Source organism: Typopeltis vanoorti, chromosome 9 (assembly GCF_054136105.1).
Source record: "Typopeltis vanoorti isolate ZY-2024b chromosome 9, IOZ_Tvanoo_1.0, whole genome shotgun sequence".
NCBI lineage: Eukaryota > Metazoa > Arthropoda > Arachnida > Uropygi > Thelyphonidae > Typopeltis > Typopeltis vanoorti.
In genome coordinates, this window is record NC_143557.1 from 83,775,413 (window position 1) to 83,801,445 (window position 26,033).

A 26,033-nucleotide genomic window follows, 5' to 3' on the forward strand; every position below is an offset into this window, starting at 1 on the left:
GCTTACTCCTCATATCCAATGCCTTAATCACTCTAATCAATCTACCTTCTGAAAACAAACCTGATGCACCTTATCATTCACCAGACCTCTAATAATCGAAACCTATACAATTGCAGTTAGGAGTCTTTGGTTACCTCTTTCATTTGGACATCATTCATTTCAGTCTTCTTCACTTTTCCATAGGTATCTACAATTCCCTTTGTTTCACCCCACATCTGTTTCATCTCTTGTCTCATCTTCAACTCTGCTTTCAAATTTTGCAGTATTTTTTTTGCTATCATTCTCTTTCTATCACTATTTTACTGTCACTCACATATGCTTTTATTATATCAGTCTGACTAGTCATGTTTACCATTACTTGCACTCTGTTTTTCATCATTATTCCTGCACATTTTCTTATGATCACTCATGCTGTTTCCTTCACCCTCACTTTCACATGCTATCTTAGCATTCACACAATCTTCCTCGACACAATTTCATTTATATCGCCATGTTCCATACTCCGATTCAAAAAGCCCAGTGACCAAATCAATATTTTGCCACCTTCCTGATATTTATTTTCCATGTTCTTACCAAAACGTTCCAATGAGATTTCTTTAGCTAGTTTACACATTGCATCACTTTCTTATATTTTCTCTGTATTCTCTAGGATTGCAAGTTGACTTACTTGCCAACAACTTTCCATACACTTTCTTCTTTTTCTTGACTGCCTCTTTAACTTCCTGAGCCCACCATGGAGTTCTGATTTTGTTTTCTGTTAAGACAACTTCATCACAGCATCTTTGGCTGAATGAAAGTTTTCTTTGGAGTTTGCCACTAAATCTCCAATGTTTGGTCCTTGTTTTCTATTTCATTTTTTTCTTGAATAATATTTGTGTCTAGGGACCTCTAAAAGCAGTCCAACTTTGATTTGTTTTAAAACTTTCTTATACACCTTTATTTTCAATATTAATTAAATTTTATCTTTTTCAACACTAAATGGTGAGCCTTGAGTCATAAACTATAAATTAAAGATACCAAGAAATTATATACAGTAGTCCCACCGTATCCACGGGGTTTGGTTCCATCGTCTTCCGCAGATACCTGAAACTGCGGATAGTAGCGAACCCTATATATACTATGTTTTTTCCTATACATAAATACCTATGACAAAGTTTAATTTATAAATTATGCACAGTAAGAGCTTAACAACAATAACTAATAATAAAACAGAACAATTATAACAGCATACTATAATAAAGTTATCTGAATATGAATGGAATCTTAGCAACCTCAGATGTGTGTAGCTTTCTCCACCTTTGCAATGAGTTGCCCTGGTGTTGGACAATCTCTGCGATCAGCAGAACTGTCTAGTACTAAAAGAAAGAGCCATACAGCTTCATTTTGGCAATGCAAAATTACATAAGCAAAGTGGATATTAGATCCAACATTATTTCAAAGCCAAATGTTTGTAGAGACTATGAAAGTTTCGTAAGTTGACCTTTCGTATGTTAATATCTTCGGACCGGGGTTGACTGCGGATACGGGGGGGGGGGAGGGTCTTACTGTACTTGGTTTAATTCTTTATCCAAGTGTAAGCAAACAAAGTTTGCACCCGAAGTATTTTCAGGACTGGGGCAATTGATATAAGGAAGCTAAGACTTAATATCACTTGCCTTAGTATCCCATAATGCAAGGCACATTTCCTTGTAGACATGTATAATGCTATGCATTATGGAAAGGGTCACTACCCAGACCTTGGTATCTTTAATTTATAGTATAACCAATTGAAAAAAACTTTCCAACAACAAGTCAAACTATTATTATTATTCCTGATACCTCCAAGGAGCCCGAAGACTCATCGCAGGAGGACACCTACAACTCTCTCAACCACTACACCGAACCTCTACTACAAATCAACTCCATCAATGTCATCTACCACCCACCTCCACAACTAGTATTTTTTTGTCTGTAAATTGCATGTGTTCTGAAGGGCCGATTTGTCTGTATGCGGGATGAAAAACCCAAGTTTCAGGGGAAAAAACCCTGCTACCTCCATATGAGATCGACTAACTCACCTTCGATTGAAATCATCCAGATAAAGATTCCTCCCATCGCGACGAGAATCGAACATAGGCCTATTCCAATCGAAGGGCACAATGTACCATCGTTCTTCCAATTGCGCTACGGAGGCGCTTATAACTAGTGAGAAAACATTGCTTTTCAAGAATAACAATCAATGAGACTTTTCTTATTTCTTGCATTTTCTCTCTATGTGAATTTGCATGTTTTTATATTGGAACATGGTGTTAAGAATAATTAAGGAATAACTAATAACTGAGAAGATTTTCACCAAGTATTCACCATTATTATTAGCTTTGCTCTTTTCTCCAAATTTTCTCAGAATTGTCTGGTAATCATTCCTCGCTCTGTTGTTTAGATCTCCAACAAGGGGCAACTTTTCCTTTTTTGTTGTGTCAGCTGAGTTCTCTAATGTCTCGAAAAATTCCTTCACTTCTTCATTGGTAAAATCTTCTATGGAACTATAGGCACAAATAAACCTCATTGACTAGATTCCCATTCTGATATCTGTCCACATTCCTGTACTTAATATTGCCTGCCATTCCAGATGATTTTCCTCATACTTAGTGTTCAATACCACAGCTACTCCTTTCCCTGATTGTTATTGCCTGAATATAATATACTGTATCTATTGCTTAGAAAGATCTCAACTATTTTGGTCTTCTTTGTTTAAGCACTCATTATGTTGACCTGTTACTTATCCAATTCCTCTGCTAGTTCCATGTGTTTTCATTAATACTTCTTATGCTAATGGTGCCAATGCTGAAATCTACTGATGCTGAGTTGGGATTAATTTCAATAGCTGACTTTTTTTTTGCTGTTCATTCTGGTTCCCTGACGAAAACAACGGGGGGGGGGGGGGCTTGTTTAGCCAAGCAACATTCCAGGTGTGTGAAATTCTGTCATTTTATGTGATCACTTTGCATTATGGTTTAAGCCAATAATACAACTTGGTTGGATAATTCCCAAATTGCAGCCCATCCTTGTCCAGTCAGTATCCAGGATAGATACCTAATAGCACATACCATAAGAATTAGACATTAGGTCAAAACCCTGCTAGGATCTCTGCATCCTTAAAATCTATGTGGAAGTCTCTTCCCAGTTATACAGCACTGTCATTTCAAATTGTTTTGACAATAAAAAAGGCAGTCTTTAAGCTTTGACACATTTAATTAATTATTATTAACACCAGATCTCCGTGGAGTCAAAAGACTTAAGGGGAAGCATATACATTCACTACAGTGGCAGGCAATGCATTCCACTCACCATGCAAAGAACTTACACCTTATGCCCTTGCTCATACCCTCTCATCATTCTACCCCTTCCATGAAAAACTTTCCATATTATCCCAGTAACAACCATTTACCAACTTAAATGTCTCAATCATATCCTCTCTCTTCTGCTTATTCACAAAGCTTTGCAAACTGCATCCCTCAATGTGCCTTCATATCTCACATCCCAAAGATCAGTTACCACCTAAGTCAGTCTTCTCTGGACTTTTTCCAATATATTCTCATCACCATGAAAAGCTGGGAACCAAATCTGTGCACAATAATCCATACAAGACCTGATCAAGGCACCTTATACAATGGAACGAGAACTTCTTTATTTCTGTATAATAAGGTCCTCTGCATCATTAGCATAATGATGTGATGACTTCACAACTTCTGAACTCCAGATCCTTGTCCACCAATCCAAGGTCTCATCTGCTCAACTTTGCAGCACTGAGCTGACAGTTCCATATTGTTACCTATTCATGCAATCTATTCAAGTCCTCTTGTAAGGTCATAACATCTGCTTGATTCCCCATCACTCTCCCCAGTTTTGCATCATCTGCAAACAGTTATATATCACCAGTCAAACCCATCCCAATATAATTAATATACAAATTAAATAACAATAGTTCCAAAACAGACTCTCTTGGCATTACTAGTGACATTCCTCTTCTGGGATACTGCACCCAATACACAACTTGCTAAGAGTGTGGTTAGCAATGGCTTTGCTTGTTGAGTGAATCATACTTGAAAAGAGATTATATTCTTATTTTTATCCTTTATCCAAGTGTGAGCAAACAAACATTTGCATGAGACGCAACCTCAGCTTACAAACTTTAGTACTATGCTAATTGCATGTGTAGGCACGACTTCGCACTACCTTTAATGCGAAGTCGTGCCTACACTTCGTGTTGCTGAGACTTCAATAAAACTTAAAACCAGTATTGGTAGCAACCTTCAAAAGAAAATCTGCCATGCATAGTGAGATACTAAGGTAATCTGATGTAATGTCATCTGACTCCAGCTAGAAGCATCCTGTTGCTCATGACTGAATGAAAGGATTAAAAAAAATGCAATCTTATCCACTGTAAATTAATTTGTAATAAAGCAATGGGTTGCCAAAGGCAGTTGTGAGTGCTTCACAGGTTAGTGTGAACCTCCAGTGATGTCTACAAACTCCAGAGATACCCATATAATAAATAAATCAAGGTTGAAAGTGTTCAGAGATGCCACTGTTTTGCAAAAATTTCTACAACTATGCTATTGAAAAGTTCCAAAGGATAATGGTACTCTTCTAAAAATCTAATAAGTACATCAAAAGTTATAACATTTTAAATTAAACTGTGTGCTATGGTCAAAGGATTAAAAGATCTGTCCATGAACAAGGTGGCTACACTGCCTCCAACTAGATAGAGTGATTATGTGGTCAATTTGAGAGGTTGCAAAATGAGGAATTTTCAGTTAATAAGGGGAATACACAGAAGTAGTATGGGCAGGTGATTATGACAAGTTTAGGAGACAGGTTAAAGCAATGTCATGGCACAAGAATCTGCAAAGGCAGGTTATTAGTAGAGCTTGGAAAATGATCAAGTAGATAAGAAAGAGGCAATATCAGACTGTATAGTCAAGTAAGAAGAATAAATCAGGTGAGTCAAACGAATAAGCATTACCGTGAAGCAGGATTTCAAAAATAAAAAATGTGGAGGTTATATAAGAATTTCTTCTTAGGTGACAAGGTGTGGGCAAGAAAGATGACCAGCATAAGACAAAAATCAGATTATGAGAAGAAATTAGCTAAGCAAGTCAAAGGAAATCCCAAATTCTTTGGGGATTTCCTTTGACTGTGACAGTTTCTGTCACAGCATATTGCTATGACAGTTGTGAGAGAAACTTACGTGAGAATAAAGGTTGGTTGGGAATACTTAAGATACTGCAAAATCTCTATGCAAATAAAGCCATGAGATTAGATAGGATATCAGCTCATGTATTACAAGAACATGCAAAGGAGTTGGCACTGAATCTAGCTAGGCTGTTTAACTTTAGTCTCAGCTCTAGTATAGCTAAAAGGGAGTGGAATAGTTCTGTTGCATAAAGGAGGCTCCAAAAGGTGTAGCAAATCACTGACCAAGATAAGCAGTTACCATTCCTCTTTATAAGGCCTTAATATGGTCAAATGTAGATTTATGTGCTTATGTTTGGTTAAATGGGTTTCCTTCAGGATGAGGAAGTAGCAGAGAGGATCCAGAGGTGAGTAACTAAGATGGTGGTCTGTGGAATGCTCTCTATGACGAAAGATTAAGGATTTGTGAGTTGTGAAGGTTGGTTGATAGGCAGACAAGAGGGGATATGATGAAGCATTTAAGATGAAGCTACTAAAATGGACTGATGCACAGGAAATATATATCATGTGCATCAGTCCCAATTAATAATTAGACCTATTAATAATTAATCAGTCCCTATTAAAAATATTTCATAGGACTGATGCACAGGAAATATTTCAGCACTGCCAGAGGATACAGAACAAGGAGTAGTCATATCTAGAAAGTGAGTAAGAGTGCATTAACAAAGATGTAAGAACTATATTTTTCACTTAAGAAGTGGTGAATGAGTTTCCAGAGTGTGTTTCAAGTGCTCTGTCAGTCAAATGAGTTCAAGGAGAGGTATGATTAGGGTGTCCACCTGTTCTGTTTTTTTTAGGACAGTCACATTTCAACAAAAAAAAATGTCCCAGCATTCCTAGACATGCTTTTGGGATCCCAACATGTCTCATTTTTCAATATCCAATTCAAATATGAAATGTTTTCATGTAATGGTTGTAAAATAAACAACTACAGCAGTAAGAGAATTATTATCTTCTGGTAACTTTTAAGTCATGTATGAATTTATCTCTATTATCACAATCACAGTCCGCGCGGTTAGCCTAGTGGCTATGCGCTTCGCAACCATATGCCTGTGGAAGGAGTGTCCTAGGTTCGATTCCCGTCGGTGACGTGAGTAGCTGAAGGATCTTCCTCAGCCATAGCCAAGTTAGCCAGTCTTGGGCGTGGACAGCAGGGTTTTTTCCTCAGTTTATTCTGGGGTTTTTCATCCCGCAAAGCAGGCAAACTGGCCTTGAGAACTTAACACTACAGGCCATAGGATATACCGCGGCATAGGGCTGACCACTTTATCCTGTAAACGGATTGAGGTCCAATGATCAATGGACCCTCGACACCGCAAGGTAAAAGAGGGTATAAAGAAGATGAGATGAGATATCACAATGCTTGGCTTTTTTCTTCTTTAAGTGTAAGGGCTAACCACTACAAGACTGTTTTCAAAAGGACTTAAATAATATAATAAAATTAGTTTAATCCTTTTTCTAAGTGTGAGTAAACAAAGTTTGCGCCGGAAAGTATCTTCAGGACTGGGGTAAGGTGGTACAACACTAGGGCAACTTGTTGCAAAGGTGGAGTAAGCTACCAACACTCCTATCTCAGTATCTCCTATAATGCAAAACACATCTCCTTGCGGATATGTCTAATGTTATGCATTACGGTAAGGGACAGTACTCAGACTAGTTTTGACCTTTATTGAGGTCTCTTCAGTGGGAGCCAGGCCCAAACTTTGGGCCTGGCTCCCACTGAAGAGACCTCAATTTTATTATAATTTTATTATACTCTAACCAAGTGAAAAATAAACTTTCAACTTTAAATAATAGTTTTCTTTCATCAGTAATGGCCCAACCATATTAACAATTTTTTTAATCCACTTTTTCTTATATTAATGCATTCCTTATACAGTCAGTGAAAAAAATAAAGAAACGTAATGAAAATTTACCTGCAACTATTATTGCATAATCTTTTTAATGATGGTTTCTGACGCATTCACAACTGAAGCTTTATGTATAAATTCTATAATACACATAAGAATGGGCTCATTCTTTTGAACAGTTTAATTCTATGTCCTGGACAGCACTAAAAACCGTAGAATAGAAAATCATCATCTAGTTTTACCTTTATAACTATAAATTCAATGTCCATACCAGCACAGGTCACGAACCCGGATAATTTATTTAACAAATTCTCCTATCGGAAAAGTTATGCTAAAAGAAAAACTGCATTTTGAAACAATCAGACTTCTGTTAATAATAGATGGAAAGAAATTTTCTAACTTTCATAATGAAAACATTTACTTTTGAAAATATGAAATCCATTGTTGAGTTTATTTTGGTATTGGCTGGATTCATTGCTTCAAATATAAAGTAAATTTATTATGGAAAATCAATTGCATACTGACAAAGTAAAATCAATGATAATTATAACAACCTATGTCAAAAGAATGAATGAGCTTCACCTTGTGATTATGCTGATGGCCCATTAATTTTCGGCTGAAATATTTGCAATAATAAAAATTATTATTCTTTATTCTTGTGAATATGTGAACCTAATAATCTGAATAAAGGTCAAAAGTGACTTGATTATGAATCAGTCCCTATTATAAATATTTCATAGGACTGATGCATAGGAAATATTTCAGCACTATCAGAGGAGAACAGCACAAGGAGTAGTCATACCTAGAAAGTGAGTAAGAGCACAATTAATAAAGATGTAAAGAAATAAATTATACTTACTTTCGGATACACATCCGAAAGTAAGTATAATGCCACATGATAAGCTGATGTTTAAGTTGCAGCATATGGGTCTGGATGTAGGGTTGGTCAACTGGATTCGGGATTGGCTGTCTGTATGGTGGGGCAGTTTCAAGGAGGCAGAAGGTTACAAGTGGGATCCCACAGGGCTCAGTACTGGGAACTATATTGTTTAACCTTTATATCAATAACAATGTCAGTGGATTGAAGGGGAATATTCAGTTTTTTGCGGATGATGTAAAGCTGGGAAGGGTTATTAGTAATAGTGCAGATGTGGTAGCCCTGCAAAGAGGATTTGAATAAGCTAGACAGATGGGCAAATGAATTGGATATCGGTTTAATGCAGCAAAATGTAAGGGCTTGAGGTTTGGGACACTTCATACGCTATTGGAGGAGTTGTACTGGAGGACGCAGGGGGGGGAGACAAGAGATCTGGGGTTGATGATTGATAGAAACCTGAAATTCAGGGAACGTATTGCAAAGGTAAACTAGAGGATTGCTGCAATACTGAGAAGGAGACCTGCAGAGATAAAAGAGCTATCATTTCGTTGTATAAGACCCTGATCAGACCACACTTCGACTATTGTTCTCAGATTTGGTCCCCAGGATTTGTAAGGGATAAATTAGCTGTGGAAAGGGTACAGAGGCATATACCAAAGATGGTTTCAGGATTGTACAAATGTTAGTTATGAGGATCGGCTGAGGGAATGTGGACTGCAGAGTTTGGTAGATAGAAGAAGAAGGAGAGGTGATATGACTGAGATTTAAATTGTTAAGAGGTGGTTACAGTGTTGACACATCATCAGTGAGTCAAACATCATCAAAAAATGGAGAACACATCATCAACAAAGTTTATAGAAAACCCACTCACACATACTGCTAGATACATTTTCTGTGAAAAGAAAATGTATCTTTTATACAAAATGTTTCTGTAAATATTTCTCTGTTTACAAAAAAACCTGTACACAACAACAGATACATTCACAGTCACATCATCCCTGTATGGAATTATTAAATCTTTATATAACATGGATAAATTAATTAGTTCAGATAACAATAACCTCTCCAGTGAATTTAACCACATTCACAAAACCTTATTAGTCAATAACTATAATTCCTAACATATCAAAAAAATATTAAAACCCAAAACCCACACACCCTCTCCCTATCTCCAGAACAGAGACTATACTAAAGATATCACTATTCCATACATCGAAGGCTCATCTGAAAAACTAACAAAAATCTTTTAAAAAATACAACTTTCAACCATTTACAGAACAAAAAAAATTTAGCATCCCATATCCATTCCACCAAAGACCAGCCACAGTCTCTACACCTGCCAAGTGCTTATCAGATCCCTTGTAATTGTAAACTATCCTACTATGGTCAAAAAAAAAGCAGGACAGCCAACATCAGAATTGCTGAATACCATATCTGTTCCCATCACTACAACCATTCAGGACTTGTTGCCCATGCTTTGGAAAACCACCACAGAATACACTGGAAGAAAGCCACTTTACTCCATCACAGTAAATATAAATACAAAAGACTTTTCCTTAAATCTGCTTCTAACTGAAAAATTACCTTAACCTCGACAAATTTGGTTGCATGAAACTGCCCCAAATTTAGGAAGCTCATCCTCCATACTTCAGCCTAACAGCCAAGGATGCCCTATTTTGTCCCTGGGGGAGGGGGAGGGCACTATTTTGGATTTTAGGACTACTCTCAGTTGACACGCTTCATCTTCATTACTTAGTGTAATACCTATGTGCACATATCTTGTTATATTTTGTTCCCTGATAATGGCAATTTGACTTTGCCAAAATAATGGAAGTATTACATCTGAAAATTGAGACTTAAACGGAAGAATTCATTATGAAATATTAATACCAGAAACACTTATATTAATATTTTTATTGTAAAATTTTTTACTAAGTTTCATAGCCATTGTCAATACAGTTACAGAAAAACTCAAAAAAGAACAATTTAATTGAAAGCACATGATAGTATGTGCAATATCTGCTGCAGGAGAATAACTCCATCTGCATTAACCTCTCTACCGGCCATGGTGGATGAAATAGTGAGACCAAATTGCACTTCGTATGCATGTTATTCAATAGGTGTTACAAAATCGTATTCAGATTTTGCTGGATGTCTATAGACGTCATGGTCAGTTGGGATATTAATAGATATTCAAAATAAATTACAACTGATTTAATTAATTATTTTTAAATTATAAAAATTATTTAATTACAATTATGGAACACATGAATGGTGAGTATTGGTTAATATAACTTCCCCAAATTGAGAAAGTTTTAGGCAATTTTTGTTCAGATTTGGATTGTGAATGTGTGCTTCACAACTTTCATTGTAGAGTCCTTCTAGAAGAAAGTAACTTTTGTGTAACATTTTGGTTTCATTCCATTGAATTCTGTGTTTTGTAGATAAAGCTTGGTTTGCTAAACCAGATTTGTTGGGTTCGTTAAGAGAAATGTATTGTATTCCTGATGTTGCTTGCTTGGTTCAGTGCCATGGCATGTAAAACTGCCAGGGCTGGAGGTTGATTAGTACATGGGAAGCGATAAAGGAGCGTTTGAAGGAGGTAATGGCTGACTGTATGCCTAGAGTCCGGATAGTAAATCAAGTAGGAGTTAAATGGATAAATAACACCATTAAGCTTGGGCTGCAAAAAAAAGAAACAACTGTGGAGGGAATTTAAGGAGAAAGGTGACCTGCAGGCCCACAAACAGTATAAATCACAGGCCAGAAGGGTAACGTGTGGCAAGAAAAGCAAAAGCGGATTATGAAAGGAAATTAGACACGCAAGCTAAAGAGAATGCCAAACAATTTTTTTGATATGCTGCAAGTAAAAGAAAAAATGTATACGGCAGAATGATTTTAAGGAATGCCAATGGTAGGGAGGTAACTGAATCAGTTGATATAGTGGAATTACTGAGCGAGCACTTTGCTCATCCAGCTAGTGATATTGCAGGAATGAAGGAATCAATAGCCTATACGGGAATTGAGGTGAATGAAATGGAAGTGAATAGTATATTACAAAACCTTAATGTGAATACATCTGTGGGATTGGATGGTATACCAGCTTGGGTCTTATGTGAAGTGGCTAAAGAATTGTCATTACCCTTGACCATTTTGTTTAATTTGAGTCTCGAGTCTGGGTTAGTCCCAAGGGGGTGGAAAGAGGGGAAAATAGTTCCACTGCATAAAAGAGGTTCCAAGACTGTTGTTGCAAATTACCGACCGATCAGCATATCAGGAGTCAATGTCAAGGTTTTGCAGAAAGTAGTCAAGAGAAAAATACAGGAATGGATAGATGAAAATGGGTTACTGTATGGGGACAGCTTGGTTTTGTGAAGCTGTAAACTATCACTGTAAACCAAAAGTTTTTTGGTTTACAGTGATACTGTTGGACCTTGCTAAGGCCTTTGACAGGATACCACATGGAATTCTAATCAGTAAACTGCAGCATATGGGGATGGATATGGGATTGGTGAGATGGATAGGAGGGTGGTTGATGGAGAAATATCAGAGAGTAATTTATTCAAGAGTAGAGTCCAAAAGATGGCCTGTGACTAGTGGTGTGCCGCAGGAAATGTTCTTGGACTACTATTTAATTTGTTCATTAACGATATAGGAAAGGATCTGAGAGGAACTATTCATTTGTTTGATGATGATGCAAAGTTGGGTAGAGCAATAGTGAATGCACATGATGTCAAAATTTTGCATGATGATTTGGATAGATTGGAGGACTGGGCTAAGGAGAATGGATGTCAGTTTAATGTGGCAAAGTGTAAGGTTATGCATTTTGGGCTGAAAAGATTAGCAGCAGTATACCAGGAGATTGACAAGGCCAGGGATTTGGGAGTGTTGGTGGATAGGGAGTTGAAGTTTAGGAGGCACATTGCAAACGTGGCTATATCAGCTCATCAAATCACTTGGTTACTGAAGAATACTTTGACAAGCAGAGACAAGTAAGTTATTGTTCCTCTGTATTGAGCCTTGATAAGACCCCATCTTGACTACTGTGCCCAGATCTGGACACCAGGGTTTCTTCTTGATGGGAAGGAGGTGGAGAGGATCCAGAGGCAAGTGACCAAGATGATAGCAGGTCTATGGAATGAACCTTATGAAAACAGGTTGAAGATTTGTGGGTTGCAGAAATTGGTTGATAGGTGGAAAAGGGATGATATGATTGAGACATTCAAATTACTATAAGATTAATTCAGAGGATATTTTTTCAGAATAGGACTGGTGGTGGGAGGACTAGGGGCCATCCATGGAAACTGGGCAAGAGTGTGGCTAGCAAGGGTGTTAGAACTAGGTTTTTTACTTGGAGAGTGGTGAATGAGTGGAATAAGCTGCCAGAGTCTGTTGTGGATGCCATGACTGTGAATGAGTTCAAGGCAAAGTATGATAGATACTGTGTGGATGTTGAAGTTGTTCTTGACATGAAGTTTAGGGCCTCCCTCGATGAGTCTAAGGACTCCTTGGAGTTGCCCGTAATAATAATAATAATGTTCTTTCAGATGAATTTGTGCAGATCGACTAGTTTGTCGATAAAAACATTAGCCACAAGAGCAGGGGATTCTATAAACTCCAGGATAAGATAGAGGATATTTGTCTTTTGGTGAGATAAGGAATGCATTCAGTTAGTGAACTAGACAGAAAGCAACTTGTACATTACTCTAGCCCTTTTTTTTTCAGAAAGTCCCTTAACATATGGAATACAAATTCTGGTAATTTCTTCTTCATGAGGGTCAGGACAATGGCCATAATTATTTGAGAGTTTTGATAGTTTTTGCATTATAACCATTTGCACTAAAGTAGTTTTGATAATAAACAGTTCTTTGTTTAAAAGAGAATTTGTAAAACAAATTTTATGAGCTCTGTCAACTAAGGATTTGATTACGCCATTTTTCTGACAAGGGCGATCTCCTCCAGCTGATGTTGCACATAATATCGCATGCTTTCAATTAAATTGTTCTTTTCCTGTAACTGTATTAACTAATGCTATGAAACTTAGCCAAAAATTTTACAATAAAAATATTAAATGTGTTTCTGGTATTAATATTTTATAATGAATTCGAAGTATTAATTAAATTTATTTTAGTTAATATTAATCTATGTTGTAATTTCCTTAAAAAATACAGTTATGAATAGTCAATTTATAAACCAAACTACCAAACTGGTATCATTTCTCCTATGTCAAATATTCATCATCATCATGTGTCGTCTCCACCCAGGAGGGCGATTACCACGATGTGACTTAGAGTTGACTATGGGTGTAAAAAGAATGTGGTGAGGACCCTATCGCTTCTACATTGTGTAAATATTCATGGCTGTATCCATGTGTGTTCACAAGGCCAGTTTGCCTGTTCTGAGGGACCAAAAACTCAAGTTACCAGGTGAATAAAACCCTCTACCTCTGTATGAGACCGACTAACTCACCCTTTAGTCAAAAGAGACCAGATAAAGATTACTCAAATCAGGATAAGAATCGAATGCAGATCTTTATGACCAGAGTGCTTCGTCTACACCGACTAAGCTTATATTATACAACTAAGCTATCCATCTGTAAGATAGTGTTCAAACCCAGTCACTAACCTACTATCCAACTCCCATTTGCTTCAATTTATGCTATGATAGACACATGGCAATTAGTCAAATGTTTTTGCAAAATCATCTTCTCTAGTATTACCTTAACTGCCAATACAAAAATGAAAACTACATCAGCATATTTTATTTCACAAGAACCCTTCTGGTGCAAGATTCATTAATGCATTAGCACAGTGGATGGCAACCATAGCCATCCTTCCACCCTTGAGTCCAAATTGCAATCTGTCTGAGAGCTTCTGATAAAGCATAAAATATGCCAATGCATTTGCTTGTTTTTATTACTTTAATTATATTTCAATATTTTTTTTTCAGTGAACTGACTAGTATGATTTGTCAACTGGTTTTATCATGTTCATTTAATGATTCATTTTTTATGTAATACATTAGTAGTGTGGATGGACTAAGGATAAATTTTTTTTTACTATTTTTACTAATTCCTTTCTTTTTACATAATCTGTAAACCCTACTCTAAAAATCAATCATGGAACTTTTTCAAGCTACTGCAGGTCTCCTATAAGAAAGCAGTGGTCCCACACCAGGAAATGAAATCCATCTCCTATCTTAATATCCATGCCTATGATGGGATTCAAAAGCTATGCACTCTGTTGGAGAGCATATATGGTAATTACTCAGCCAATAAGGCCAGCATTGATTTCCCACTTGATATACTGCACCGTATTCCTTGATTATGGCAATTTGACGTGCGAAATATTTGCAATATTAAATTTCTTACAATTAATAATTAGTCTATGTTGTAATTTCCTTAAAAATATGATAATGACGCCTAAGCTGCAAGGTTTATGATGATATAATGTATAGTTCTCTGTAATAAGGAATAAACTACTTGTGTTTCATAAATGCATTACACGTATTCTGGCACTTTTATCTTTCAGCTTTAGACACAAACCATTTATACCTCAGCAAAGCTTGTATTCTACCACATACATCGAATAGTGATTTATCAGGCATGGTGTGATAACATAGAATTAAAATGGAGTAGATGAGGTTAGATACACTGTCCTCTCCTATGCAGAAAGGCTACATAGAAGAGGACAGTGTCATGGAAGATGAAAATCACTAGTGGTGGGCTATGAGGAAATTTTATTTTATATATTAATGATATTGGAAAGGGTTTAACTGGGGGATATGCAGTGCTTTGCAGGTGAAGTAAAGTTGGGAGAACTGTAATGGCTCTGAGGAAGGATTTAAAGGATCTGTTCCTATGGGCAGATGAATGAATTAATAATTCAGTCTTGTGAAAAGTAAGATTTTGGAAGGCAAGGATGAAGCTCAGTAATTGTATTAAATGTGGAAATATGCCAAAGAATGTGGAGAGGGAATGAATGCACATTATTATATAGATATTTGGTTACCATGTTTTTATGGCCATGAAGAGATTTTTGCAAGGATCCAGAAAAGAATGCCTAATAGTTTGTGGGATAGGCACACAACATTCCCTCAATTTGTCTGTATATGCAACATTCTAGCTAAAACTTGGATAAGTGTTATCTATGATGTATGGCAATTCAAGGCACACAATACAGAACATTAAAGGAGTGCTTCTGTAGTGGAACAAGAGTGTGCAATTATACATAACAAGAGGTCAAGATCTGGATGGTGATGTTTAGTACAAATGATCTCTAAAGCAGTAGGTATCAAGGTAACAAATTATTAGGAATCAGTTGTTAGAGAATGTGAAACAGAAAAGTGAAGGAGAGAGAGGATAGTTAATGGTATACGAATAGCATAACAGAAAAAATATGCAAGATGGAAGACCTGAAATATATGGATATTTGAAGTGCATTTGATGACAGAAGAGAGCTATGTGCAAGGTAATTTTCTGAACATGCAAGGAAGCAGGTTTGAAGAAGTTCTTATTCACTGAAATGAGGGTGTTGGATCAGGAAAACTCAAAATCACCAAGTAGAAGAAAGCAAGGATAGCCTTATGTAGGAATAGGCTTTGGAAATGAGAACATGTATAAGACATTGCATAGGTTAGAAATATACATGCTCTACTAGCTAAAGAGATTCCACCACTCAAGATCCACAAATCCTATCACTTACATAACATACCTATAGGCATGTGCCATGGAAAGATTTGGAGAAATTTGTACTGTTGCACTTGATATTCCCAGGATATCTGAAAGAGTCTAACAGAGTAGACATCTCAGCAAATTGCAATTCTATGTTTTACCTTCCATCCATTGTATATGGTTTATAAGTATTCTTTCTGGTTGTCCCTGATGCACATATTCTCTAATAAATGGCATTCTTCTTTCGGATTTCTACACTAATGAATGTATTCTTCAGTTTAGCTGTGCAACCCATCTTCTTTTTCATACACATAAATGATCTTATCTCACTGTTCTCAAATCTTATCTACAGTTTTGATGATGGCAGCACTGTCCATTCCCTTACAATACTCAAACATCCCAAGCTTCAAGATATGCATCAGCCAGTGCTATATACACTGATTTCCACACCATCCTTCAATGGGAGTAATGACAAGCTAGTCATCTAGGTTATCGTGAACTACAATTCTTGAGGTTATGAAAAAAAGGAAAATAAACCACAGCTCTTCTCCTCTTACCTTTGGTGACACTCAGCTCAACAATCAAGAGCAAATCTCTCCTTTAACTGACACTCACTTCTAGCCTTTCCTGGCAGAAATGCATTTTTATTTCACTAGCATTCCTATATCAAGTGTCTCCTTCTCTTTCGATATAGCACCAACATAGAGTAACAGCATTCTATCTGCTGTCTTCCAAAGTATAACATCTACATTAAGTAACAGTGTATTTCTCCTGGAGATTCATAATGAATGCCAAAGAAATGCCAAATTAAAAAAATGTGGCTCCAGCTTACAAAAATAACTTTTAAAAAGGGCAGTATCAACATTTAGTGGGGGGGGGGGGGAAGCACCATATTATTTTTTCTCCATGTGCCAGAAAGCTTAATTACCGTTTTACTTTCCCAAATTTACATTACAAACAAACAAACAATTAAATATCCTTCTTCAAAACACAGCATATAAAGTTAAGCAGCAGCAGCAGCGGGCCGAAAGCAGAACCTTGTGGATGCTTCTTGTTAGTAACCTTTATTACAACAATTGTTTATGTATTATAAAGGGTACGCGGAGTACTAGTCGTCAAATCTACTTTAGTCATCTATTTTGCATTTCTTAAATTGGACAAAGCATTAAAAATATACGTCCAATCGAATTACAGATGCCCTGAAGCTATTACATATTACCGAATTAACTGACTAGTACATAAATATGCTTAAGTAATAATATATCTGCAGCGAAAGTGATAACAGACGAGCTAATAGAAAAGAAATAACAGCGAAATCAAGCCAAAAAAATAATAAAAACGGAGGGAGGGACAGAAAAGCAAAAATGACAGGGAGTTTAAATGGAGCTTCTCGTAATCTGCGAGTTAATAATAATATTAAATACTATTTATATACAAACAAATATTTCTTATATATATATATATATATATATATATATATATAAGAAATGTTTGCACCTGGCATCGTTGCCATAAGCTCTTATTCACATTTCCCATTCGTAGTTTAAATTTCCCGGAAACTTATCATTTAAATATGTGCTAGCTTAATCAGAATAAAGAGCTTCGTTTACATTTGCTATAATGAATCATATCAGAGATATTAATATGCTACGTATCAATAACTGCGAATTTTTCAACACGGCGGTTATGTACATACTCTTCTAAACATTAACTCATTGGTTAGTCATAAAATATGGAAATAACGCAAAAGTCGCACTTACGGGATCTTTCTCCTCAAACGCCGCACGTTTTTCTGTGCAGAAATCACTTGAAGGCAACTGTTTGTAGGCAGTTTGCTTCATTATTTCGCTTATTTTGTATCTTCGATTAGTTATAATATCGTTCAAGGTTTAATGTCTGTATTAACTAGAATTAGCACCAACACTAAGTGAAACAACACCTCCTAATAAGTTACACATTAGGCAATTTCTAAAGAAAAAAATATATAATTAATATTCGGTAAGTCAGCAGACACCGATCTGATTGGAAACTATAAGTATCTCTTATTCTTCATCACTACATCAGCGATAGTCAACCGAAACTTCGCCTTCGAAAACAAACGCCGGCTCGGCGCTGCGGTACATTCACAAACCCTTAGCAGCCCCGATAAAAATCGAAACGTCAGTCTTGACTCCTAAAACACAATTGGCAAATTACACTCATCAAATGAAATGAGAAAACGTGTTGTATGATTTACTGTTACATCACATTTATAAGAGAACACTTTGTAGAAAACTGAATTTCTTTTTTGTGTTATGAACTTGCTTTGTGCCACATTTATTAATGATTTTTTGATGTGTAATTGAACTGCAACCCTTGTTGCATTTCCGAAACTTCTAGAAGGCTTCCAAACAGAGATTAAAGATGCTATAGAGGGGGGGGGGGGGAAATAGCCAAATATTCGAAGGAATAGCTCCCTTCGAATTTTTCGGTTGCAAAACTAAGGGATTTCTGGTTCAAGAATTCTACATGATTCCGTGAATTCTTCAGGATTTCGGTTTCTTCGTTAAATGTCTTATTAAATGAAAAAAAAATTAAAGTTTGTATTAAAAGTTGAAGATGCAAAACTTAAAGATCAATGGCCTATCATGAGGGACGGGTGAGAAGGGCACTAAAACTGTGCTCGTGTCAAGGTCAATAGCACAGAGATGAACACTATAGAGCGTAAAATCAGTAACTATAAATTGTGTTCTAAAATAAGAATTTAAAATACATCTCGGATCAAGTTCGTTAATCTTGAAATAATAATAATAGAAATTAACTACTTTAAACGGATGACAGCCGTTCTCAAAGAAAGCAATTTATAGCAAAGGTTGGTCGATTGGTAGAGCCTCGGCTACTAATGGCTCGCAAAAAGTTAAGCAAGTTCAAGCGCGGTTGATAGTTGGAAAGGATTCAATCTTTCGATGCTGTTGGTATACTCTCCCTCGATGAGTCTTTGGACTCCTTGGAGGTGTCACATAATAATAATAATATATGGGATACAGTACTGTACTTGAAAAATGGACAAGCTGGCCAGTGTCGTATTAGTCATTAGAAAATGGTTATAATATGAATGACCTTGATTTTTAGCACCTGCAAACATGACCAGTACACTCCAGTGGCGCACTCAGGATTTAATCTTGGAGGGAGCCGAGCGCTCAGAATTTAACCTTGGGAGGGGCCGAGTTGAGTAGACGGTTTGCGAATACACACTATGCATCGCATACGACCTATGACTGAACATCTGCAGTGATCGCTAATTCATAGGTAGTATGAATAGAAATAGAACACACAACATAAATAAAAAAAAATGAATTTCATTAGGAAAAGATTTTTGGAAAATTTTCTAGTGTTTTTTCCTTTTCTTTGGGGGTGCATATCCCCTTGCCTTCCCCCTCCCCCCTCTGGGTGCGCCACTGGTACACTCAGGCATTATCTCGAAATTCACAGGTTTTTTTTGAAAAGTCGTGAATTTCATATTCATATTCAAAGCAGTTTGAAGAAGGCATGAATATGAATACAGTTTGCCATCACTAATAAAAGCATTTTCAGTGACATTCATGCCTGTTTTCTAAAAGTTTGAAGTTTCCCATGTATTATTCTTTTTATTATTTGACTCCACCATAGAGTCCCAGGACTCATTGCAGGGAATAAATACATCACGCTATAGAATACAAACCACCCAATTTCATTTCACCTATTAAATTATTTTTGTACACAAGCTGAGTCTTCTTCACTGAGGAAGAAGACGCAAAAACCATCGGAGAATGAAAATGGAATTGAATGGATGGTAGGAAAAAGAAAATCAGGACGTCCTCTTAAGAGATTCAATGATGACTCTAGGCCTAAATCCTTGATTAGGCATGATGATGATGATGATGGTGATTGAATGGATGGTGATCTGGGGGATTGCCTCTTCTGAATTAGGAAAATCCCGTTACCTCTGTATAAGATCAGTTAACTCCCTTCAGTTGTACAAACATATCATGGATTGATTTATTTAATGGAAGAAACTCGCGTTTCTCCCGAAAACGGTTCCTGCAAAACAAGCAAGCCGATAAAAGAATATAAACCGTTTATTGGCCAAAGCGCAACCAAACTTGGTGCATCGTGTAGTGTAGTGTAGTGTAGTGTACATACTAAAATCCTCTACTACAGTCTGGAACTGCTTGAAGATGCTAATTAATAGTCAAATAATATAATAAATGTTGAAAATGGCTTGTGAATCACAAGCCATTTTCAACGTTCATCACAAGTTGTGATGAACTTTATATACATTAATATAACATTGATTTAGGAACATAGGCAAAACATTCTCTTCAGTGGGTTTTGCATGGATTACAGCCTGTACTTGTCGCGTCATTAACTCAGTAAACTGCTCACTCCTGTCTCCAAAAGTTAGATAGAGTTAAAAGGCTTCCTTTACTCTCTGGGGGATTGCCTCTTCTGAATTAGGAAAATCCCGTTACCTCTGTATAAGATCGGTTAACTCCCTTCAGTTGTATAAACATATCATTGATTGATTTATTGATTGGAAGAAACTCGCGTTTCTCCCGAAAACGGTTTTACTTCCTGCAAAACAAGCAAGCCGATAAAAGAATATAAGTCGTTTATTGGCCAAAGCGCAACCAAACTTGGTGCATCGTGTAGTGTAGTGTAGTGTACTAAGGGAATAAAAGGCGTCAGATTATTATTATTATTATTATTATTATTATTATTATTATTATTATTATTATTATTATTATTATTATTATTATTAACCAAGTGGTGTCATCCTCAGATAAGGTTACATATAAGCTTTGAGGATGAAAGCAAAGAAATTAGTCCTAATCCAAGATGTATCATATGTAGCCAAATGCATGTAATGTACGTATCACATGAAAACCAAAGTATGTAATGTATGTATTATATGTAAACCAATGTACGTAATGTAAATATCACATGTAAACAAATGTAAGTAATGTAACATATGTAAACAAATGTGTGTAATGTATATAATAACTGTAACGAATGTATGCAATGTAAAAAAAATTGTTTTAAATGAAAAAAAAAAAATTATTATTATTATTATTGTCATAAACGGTCTTCCAGAAACTGAATCCACAGAAAATCTCATAGACGTAGTTTTAAAGTTAGACCATGCAATTGACATCCCCCTAGAGCATAATGATATTCAGACCATTAATCGGTTTCCCAGGAAGAACAAAAATCAAGGCTCACCACGACCTGCACCAGTCATAGTTCGTCTGACATGCAAGGCTACAAGAGACAATCTCATAAAAGCCAGCAGACTAAAAAAAACAGTAGTCAAGGATTTAAATGCATCGCAAGACAATACGCCAATCTTTCTATCTGAGTATTTAACACCTTTCAATCAGAATCTTTTGAACCAAGCAAGAAAAGAAAAAAAGAGAAAAAAGTATCAATTTTTATGGATCAAAGACGGTAAAATATTCTTGAGAAAGTCACAGACTTCAAAGTCTATACAAATAAAAAGCCCGGAAGATATAGACAGATTGCCAAAGTGAAACAAAAGACTACAACTCAGTTCAATAAGAAGATCTCAACACAACAAAAATGAATGTGAACTATCAGATAGATGGAATTACACCAGAATACATCAGTAATTGTACTTTCGAATCGCTTGATGCATGGAAACAACACACAGTACAAGCGAGAGGTCTCTCAATCTTGCATATTAACATCAGAAGCATCCGAAAACATTAGTTTTCGGATACAGGATTATCTGAGGAATTACACTGATATTATTGATATATTGATTCTTACAGAAGTATCCCGTGTAGCTCAGTGGATGTGGCGTTTGCACACCACGGCGCTTGACCGCACGAAGAAAGACTTCGTTGCGAGTCTAGTCGGCGACTAGAGGAAATTTTTCTAAGCCTTTTTTCGACCGGTTTCCGAGTTAGTCGATCTCTGGCACGGGCAAGAAGGTTTTTCCTCCCGGAAACTCGGGTTTTTCGTCCCGTAAACTCAAGAAAATCGACCGAAGAATCCACATTATTTCAGACATTAAATATATTGTGTTAAGGTTAGGGACCACGAGATGGCGGCACATTTGAGCCGTCTCTCTTCACTGTGTACCGCTTAATTAGTGACAGCCTTGGGCCATCTATCTCTGATTGGTACCAGTGGAGATTGAACTGCCCACTCAGTCTCCAAAAGTTAGAAAGGGCTAAATGGCCTTGCCTACTCCCGTATACGGGAATAAAAAGGCGTTAGCTGATTTTTTTATTTTTTTTTTAATAATATGAGGGCAAACGAACCGGTTGCTATTCACAACAGTAACGAACATTTTTACACAAATCAGAAATAGATGAACCAAAAACAGGAACATGTGTTTTATTGCTTCAATAGATGAAAACACCTGTTCTACGGTTAGCCCTCTGAGGACTGAAACCAACCAACGCTGAATAAAATTTTAGACAAAGCATCGCATGGTTGTGGGTGTAAGGTTACATATCTCAATCACTTTTACGATTATAATTTGTGGAATTTTTTACTTGATCCCAGGGGGAAAGTGTCCCGTTTGTCTCCCTTCTGTGAACGTCCATGTATATCTATATATATAGCCCACAGATTTTAGTCGTTGACTAGAGGAACTTTTCAGCCTTTTTTCGACAAGTTCCAAAATCTGGCATAGGTAACTGGGTTTCTTCTCCAGGAAACTCAGGTTGTCCATCCTGTTAACTCAAGAAAATCGACCCTAGAACCCACCACACTATTTTAGACAGTAAATATACTATTAGGATTAGAGGCCGCGAGATGATGGAACTTGTCGGTCGCCTCTCTTCACCTGACCATGTATAAGTAATGATAGTCTTAAAGGTGTTAGCTCATTTTTTAATATAAGCATCTACAACTATAGTTATTTACATAAATCTGGTGAAAAATATTTCATAAGAGATACATTCTCTTACACATCTATTTAAATTTAATTCCATTAAGAAAGAAATGGAATTATAATTTGTGTATGACTGATGAACTTGTTCTGTGTTCAGTTTCATCTGTTGACAGAAACAAGCGTAGGGTTAAATAAAGAAACACCAGACTAAAATCACTACTGACATTTTGCTCCTTCAAATTTCAGCTACTATTTGCTTTCTTAAAACATGAAAGATAAAATAAATAAATCAGCACTCACTGATTTCCTCCACTGATAGGAAATTAGTGATAGTTGGTCCAAGACCATCACTAATTATAAACGCCATTCAGTGAAGATTGCAGACCATCTCATGGTCCTTAATCCTAGTACGATATTTACTGTCTGGAATTGTGTGTGTTCTATGGTAAATTTTATTGAATTGAAGGATCGAAAAATATCTTGCTCGTCCCAGAAGTCGACTAACTCGAGAATCGATCAAAGAAAAGTTCCTCTGGTCTGCGACTAGAAAAAAAAACTAGGAGTTTCTTACATCCACAGCACTACAATAACTAGCACTGTTGATGGAACGCCACTTTTCCTGAGTTAAACAAGCTTCTATGAAAAAAAATTCGTTAGAGGCCTTCTTTTAGGTTTTTTTCTTCTGCTGGCCATACATCATTTGAAAGAATACTTTCAGATAAATCTATAGGTCTCCAAAAACATTTGTATAAGGTGTTCTCGTCTCGAAACGGAATCCATATTCTCTTCTCTGTCTCTTCAACAACATTCGAACAGTTGTTGCTCCAAATGCCTCAAATGTCTGCGAATGCACGCACTTGCTTCTAACCGCCAATATACGTCAATGGCATTTTCCTTTGACTGTTGGACCCAACAAAATGTAAAATGAACTTTCAATTAAGAATGACAGGTTTAGTATACAGTTTGTTTCTGTAACAGTAAAATAATAATAGTTTCTTGGTCTATACTGGCCGAAATTATCCGTATACTTGCAACTGATAATTATCCCCTCCATGCCTTCTCATTACAATTACTAAACGTTGAAGTTTTGCGATACTTTTTAACATAAACTAAGGATACAAGCTGTTTTCATAACATCAACATTGTCGATATCTGCATGGTCAAGGTATTTTTTTTCCTACCGGAAACTCGGCTTTTTCATCCTCTAAACTCAAGAAAATTGATGTAGAACACAAACTATGTTAGACAATAAAATTATGCTGTTAGGATTAGGAACCACGAGATGGCGACACATATCAGCCGTTCTGCACTAGGTCAATGATTCTTAACCGGTGCGCCGAGGTCCGTTGGGGACTCTGAAAAATTTATAGAACGTTTCTAGTTTTTACAATTTTGAAGTCTCTGAAAATAATTATTTTTTGCTCCTTATTTTACTATGTTTCAAATTTGTTTCCTTTTGTATTAGTAATCTGAATTATGCAGTTTAATGCAGTTATTTCTGTATTATCATATATTATTATCTGTATTATTATCTTATTATCATATTTGAAGTATCCTGACTTTATGCAATGGGAGAGTAGAGCAAAGAGGTTTTTTTTTTTTTTTGATAATTTTTTCTTGAGAAAATCGAGGACTTCTTGAGCAGGTATATTTGTAAAGAGAGAGAAAAAATATCGAAACTGGCCATTAAATCTGTTTTTTTTAAGTTTGATATCCTTGATTTTAGAAACAAAATCTGCAGAGTTATTAATATGTGAAGAGGAAATTCCAGAAAGATTTCTTAGAAAACTCGCGAGATATTTGGAGAGGTTATAGGTAGGAGAGTGTATGCCCTCAACTATAGGTCTGAGTGGGCAGTTTGTTTTGTGATCTTGGGGAGACCATACAGTCGAGGGATGAAGTGACCTAAGAAAAAGACGAATGTTTCTTTGTAACTCCAAGGTGGTTTTTAATAAATTATTAGTTCTATTGTGTAGTTCAATCGTAGAGTCACTATTAATTTCTGAGTAAATGTCACTGTTTAAAAGTTCCAAGATTTTATTATGGTTATGAGACTTGTCTAAGATGTTAAATAAGATGTCAAACTTCATTAAAGAATTTAATGAAGTTTGACATCTTTGGAATTCAAGCTCGCTTTTTGTTTTCAAACATGCCACTGTCATTTTTTTACTTGTTCTGTTATTACAATTATAAGTATCTGTAATTCATCAATATTTATTTGATTGTGATACCTGAAGAGGTTGATCTATTCAAGTAAACTAGTAATCTAATAGTACCTTTTCAAATATACCATGTCATCTTTTTTTCTCTCGGTATCAGTCATTAAAGCTTTTTCATATATATATATATATATATATATATATATATATATGAAATAAAATAAGAATAAACTGATTTCTTGCACATCGATTTATTAATATGGATGAGGTTTGGATTCACCAGTACACACCAGAATCCAATAGGCAGTCGAAACAGTGGGCAGAAGCCGGTTGCTTAACTCCAAGGAAGACAAAGTTGGTTCCATCCAAAGTGGGATGCTAAAGGCATTTTATTAATTAAGTATCTTGAAAAGGGTAAAACAATAATCGGGGAATATTATTCCGATCTTTTAACCAGTTTAGACAAACAAATTCGTGAGAAATTGTCCGGTTTGCAGAAGACAAAAATCATCCTTCATCAGGACCATGCACTAGCCCACAAAGGTATTTTGGCAATTGGAAAATTAAGGGACTAGCAGTATGGATTATTAGAAAATCCACCCCAGAATATTCCCCAGAATTTGACTCCCTCTGACTTCTGTCTCTTGCCAAAACTAAAACTCTTCTTCGCCAGTCTGTGTTTTTCTTCAAATCATGAGGTAATTGCAGCTGTAGAGAGATATTTTCAGATCTTACTCAGAACCACTACAGGGACGGGGTAATGATGCTGGAGCATCGGTGGAATAAACGTATTAGTCTTAAGGGCGATTATGTTGAAAAATAAAAATAATTTTGAAATCATAAATTTGTTTTTTTATTGTTAGGCCGAGAATTTTACAGACCACCCTCGTGTGTGTGTGTGTATGTTATTCTCTCTCTCTCTCTCTCTCTATATATATATATATATATATATATATATATATATAGAGAGAGAGAGAGAGAGAGAGAAAGCATGTGTAACTCAGTGGATGTGGAGAAGGAAGACTTCGTTTCGAATCTAGTCAGCGACTAGATGGAATTTTTTAAGCCTCTTCTTGACCGGTTCCCTAGTTATTCGATCTCTGGCACGCCAGGGTAAGCGGGTTTTTCGTTTTCTGTAAACTCAAGAAAATCTACTGTAGAATCGATACTATTTCAGACATTAAATTTACTGTATTAGGGTTATGGACCAGGAGATTTCGGTATTTGTTGAGCCGTCCCTCTTCACTGCATGCCACTTAATAGTGATAGCCTTGGGCCAGTTATCGATCTCAGGCACGCCCAGCTAAGCGGGTTTTTCGTTCTGTAAATTCAAGGAAATCTACTGTAGAACCCATAC

General features: G+C 36.3%; 1 protein-coding gene across 1 annotated transcript in view; it reads right to left on the reverse strand.

Moving 5' to 3' along the window:
• SPoCk (secretory pathway calcium atpase) overlaps positions 1–17,704 on the reverse strand; it is a 518,064-nt gene extending 500,360 nt beyond the window's left edge. The window contains exon 1 of the mRNA XM_090398525.1: positions 17,395–17,704. Within this exon, the coding sequence (XP_090254651.1) occupies positions 17,395–17,475 (81 nt within the window). The 5' untranslated portion in view covers positions 17,476–17,704. The remainder of the gene's footprint in view (positions 1–17,394) is intronic.
• Between the last annotated feature and the right edge of the window lie 8,329 nt (positions 17,705–26,033).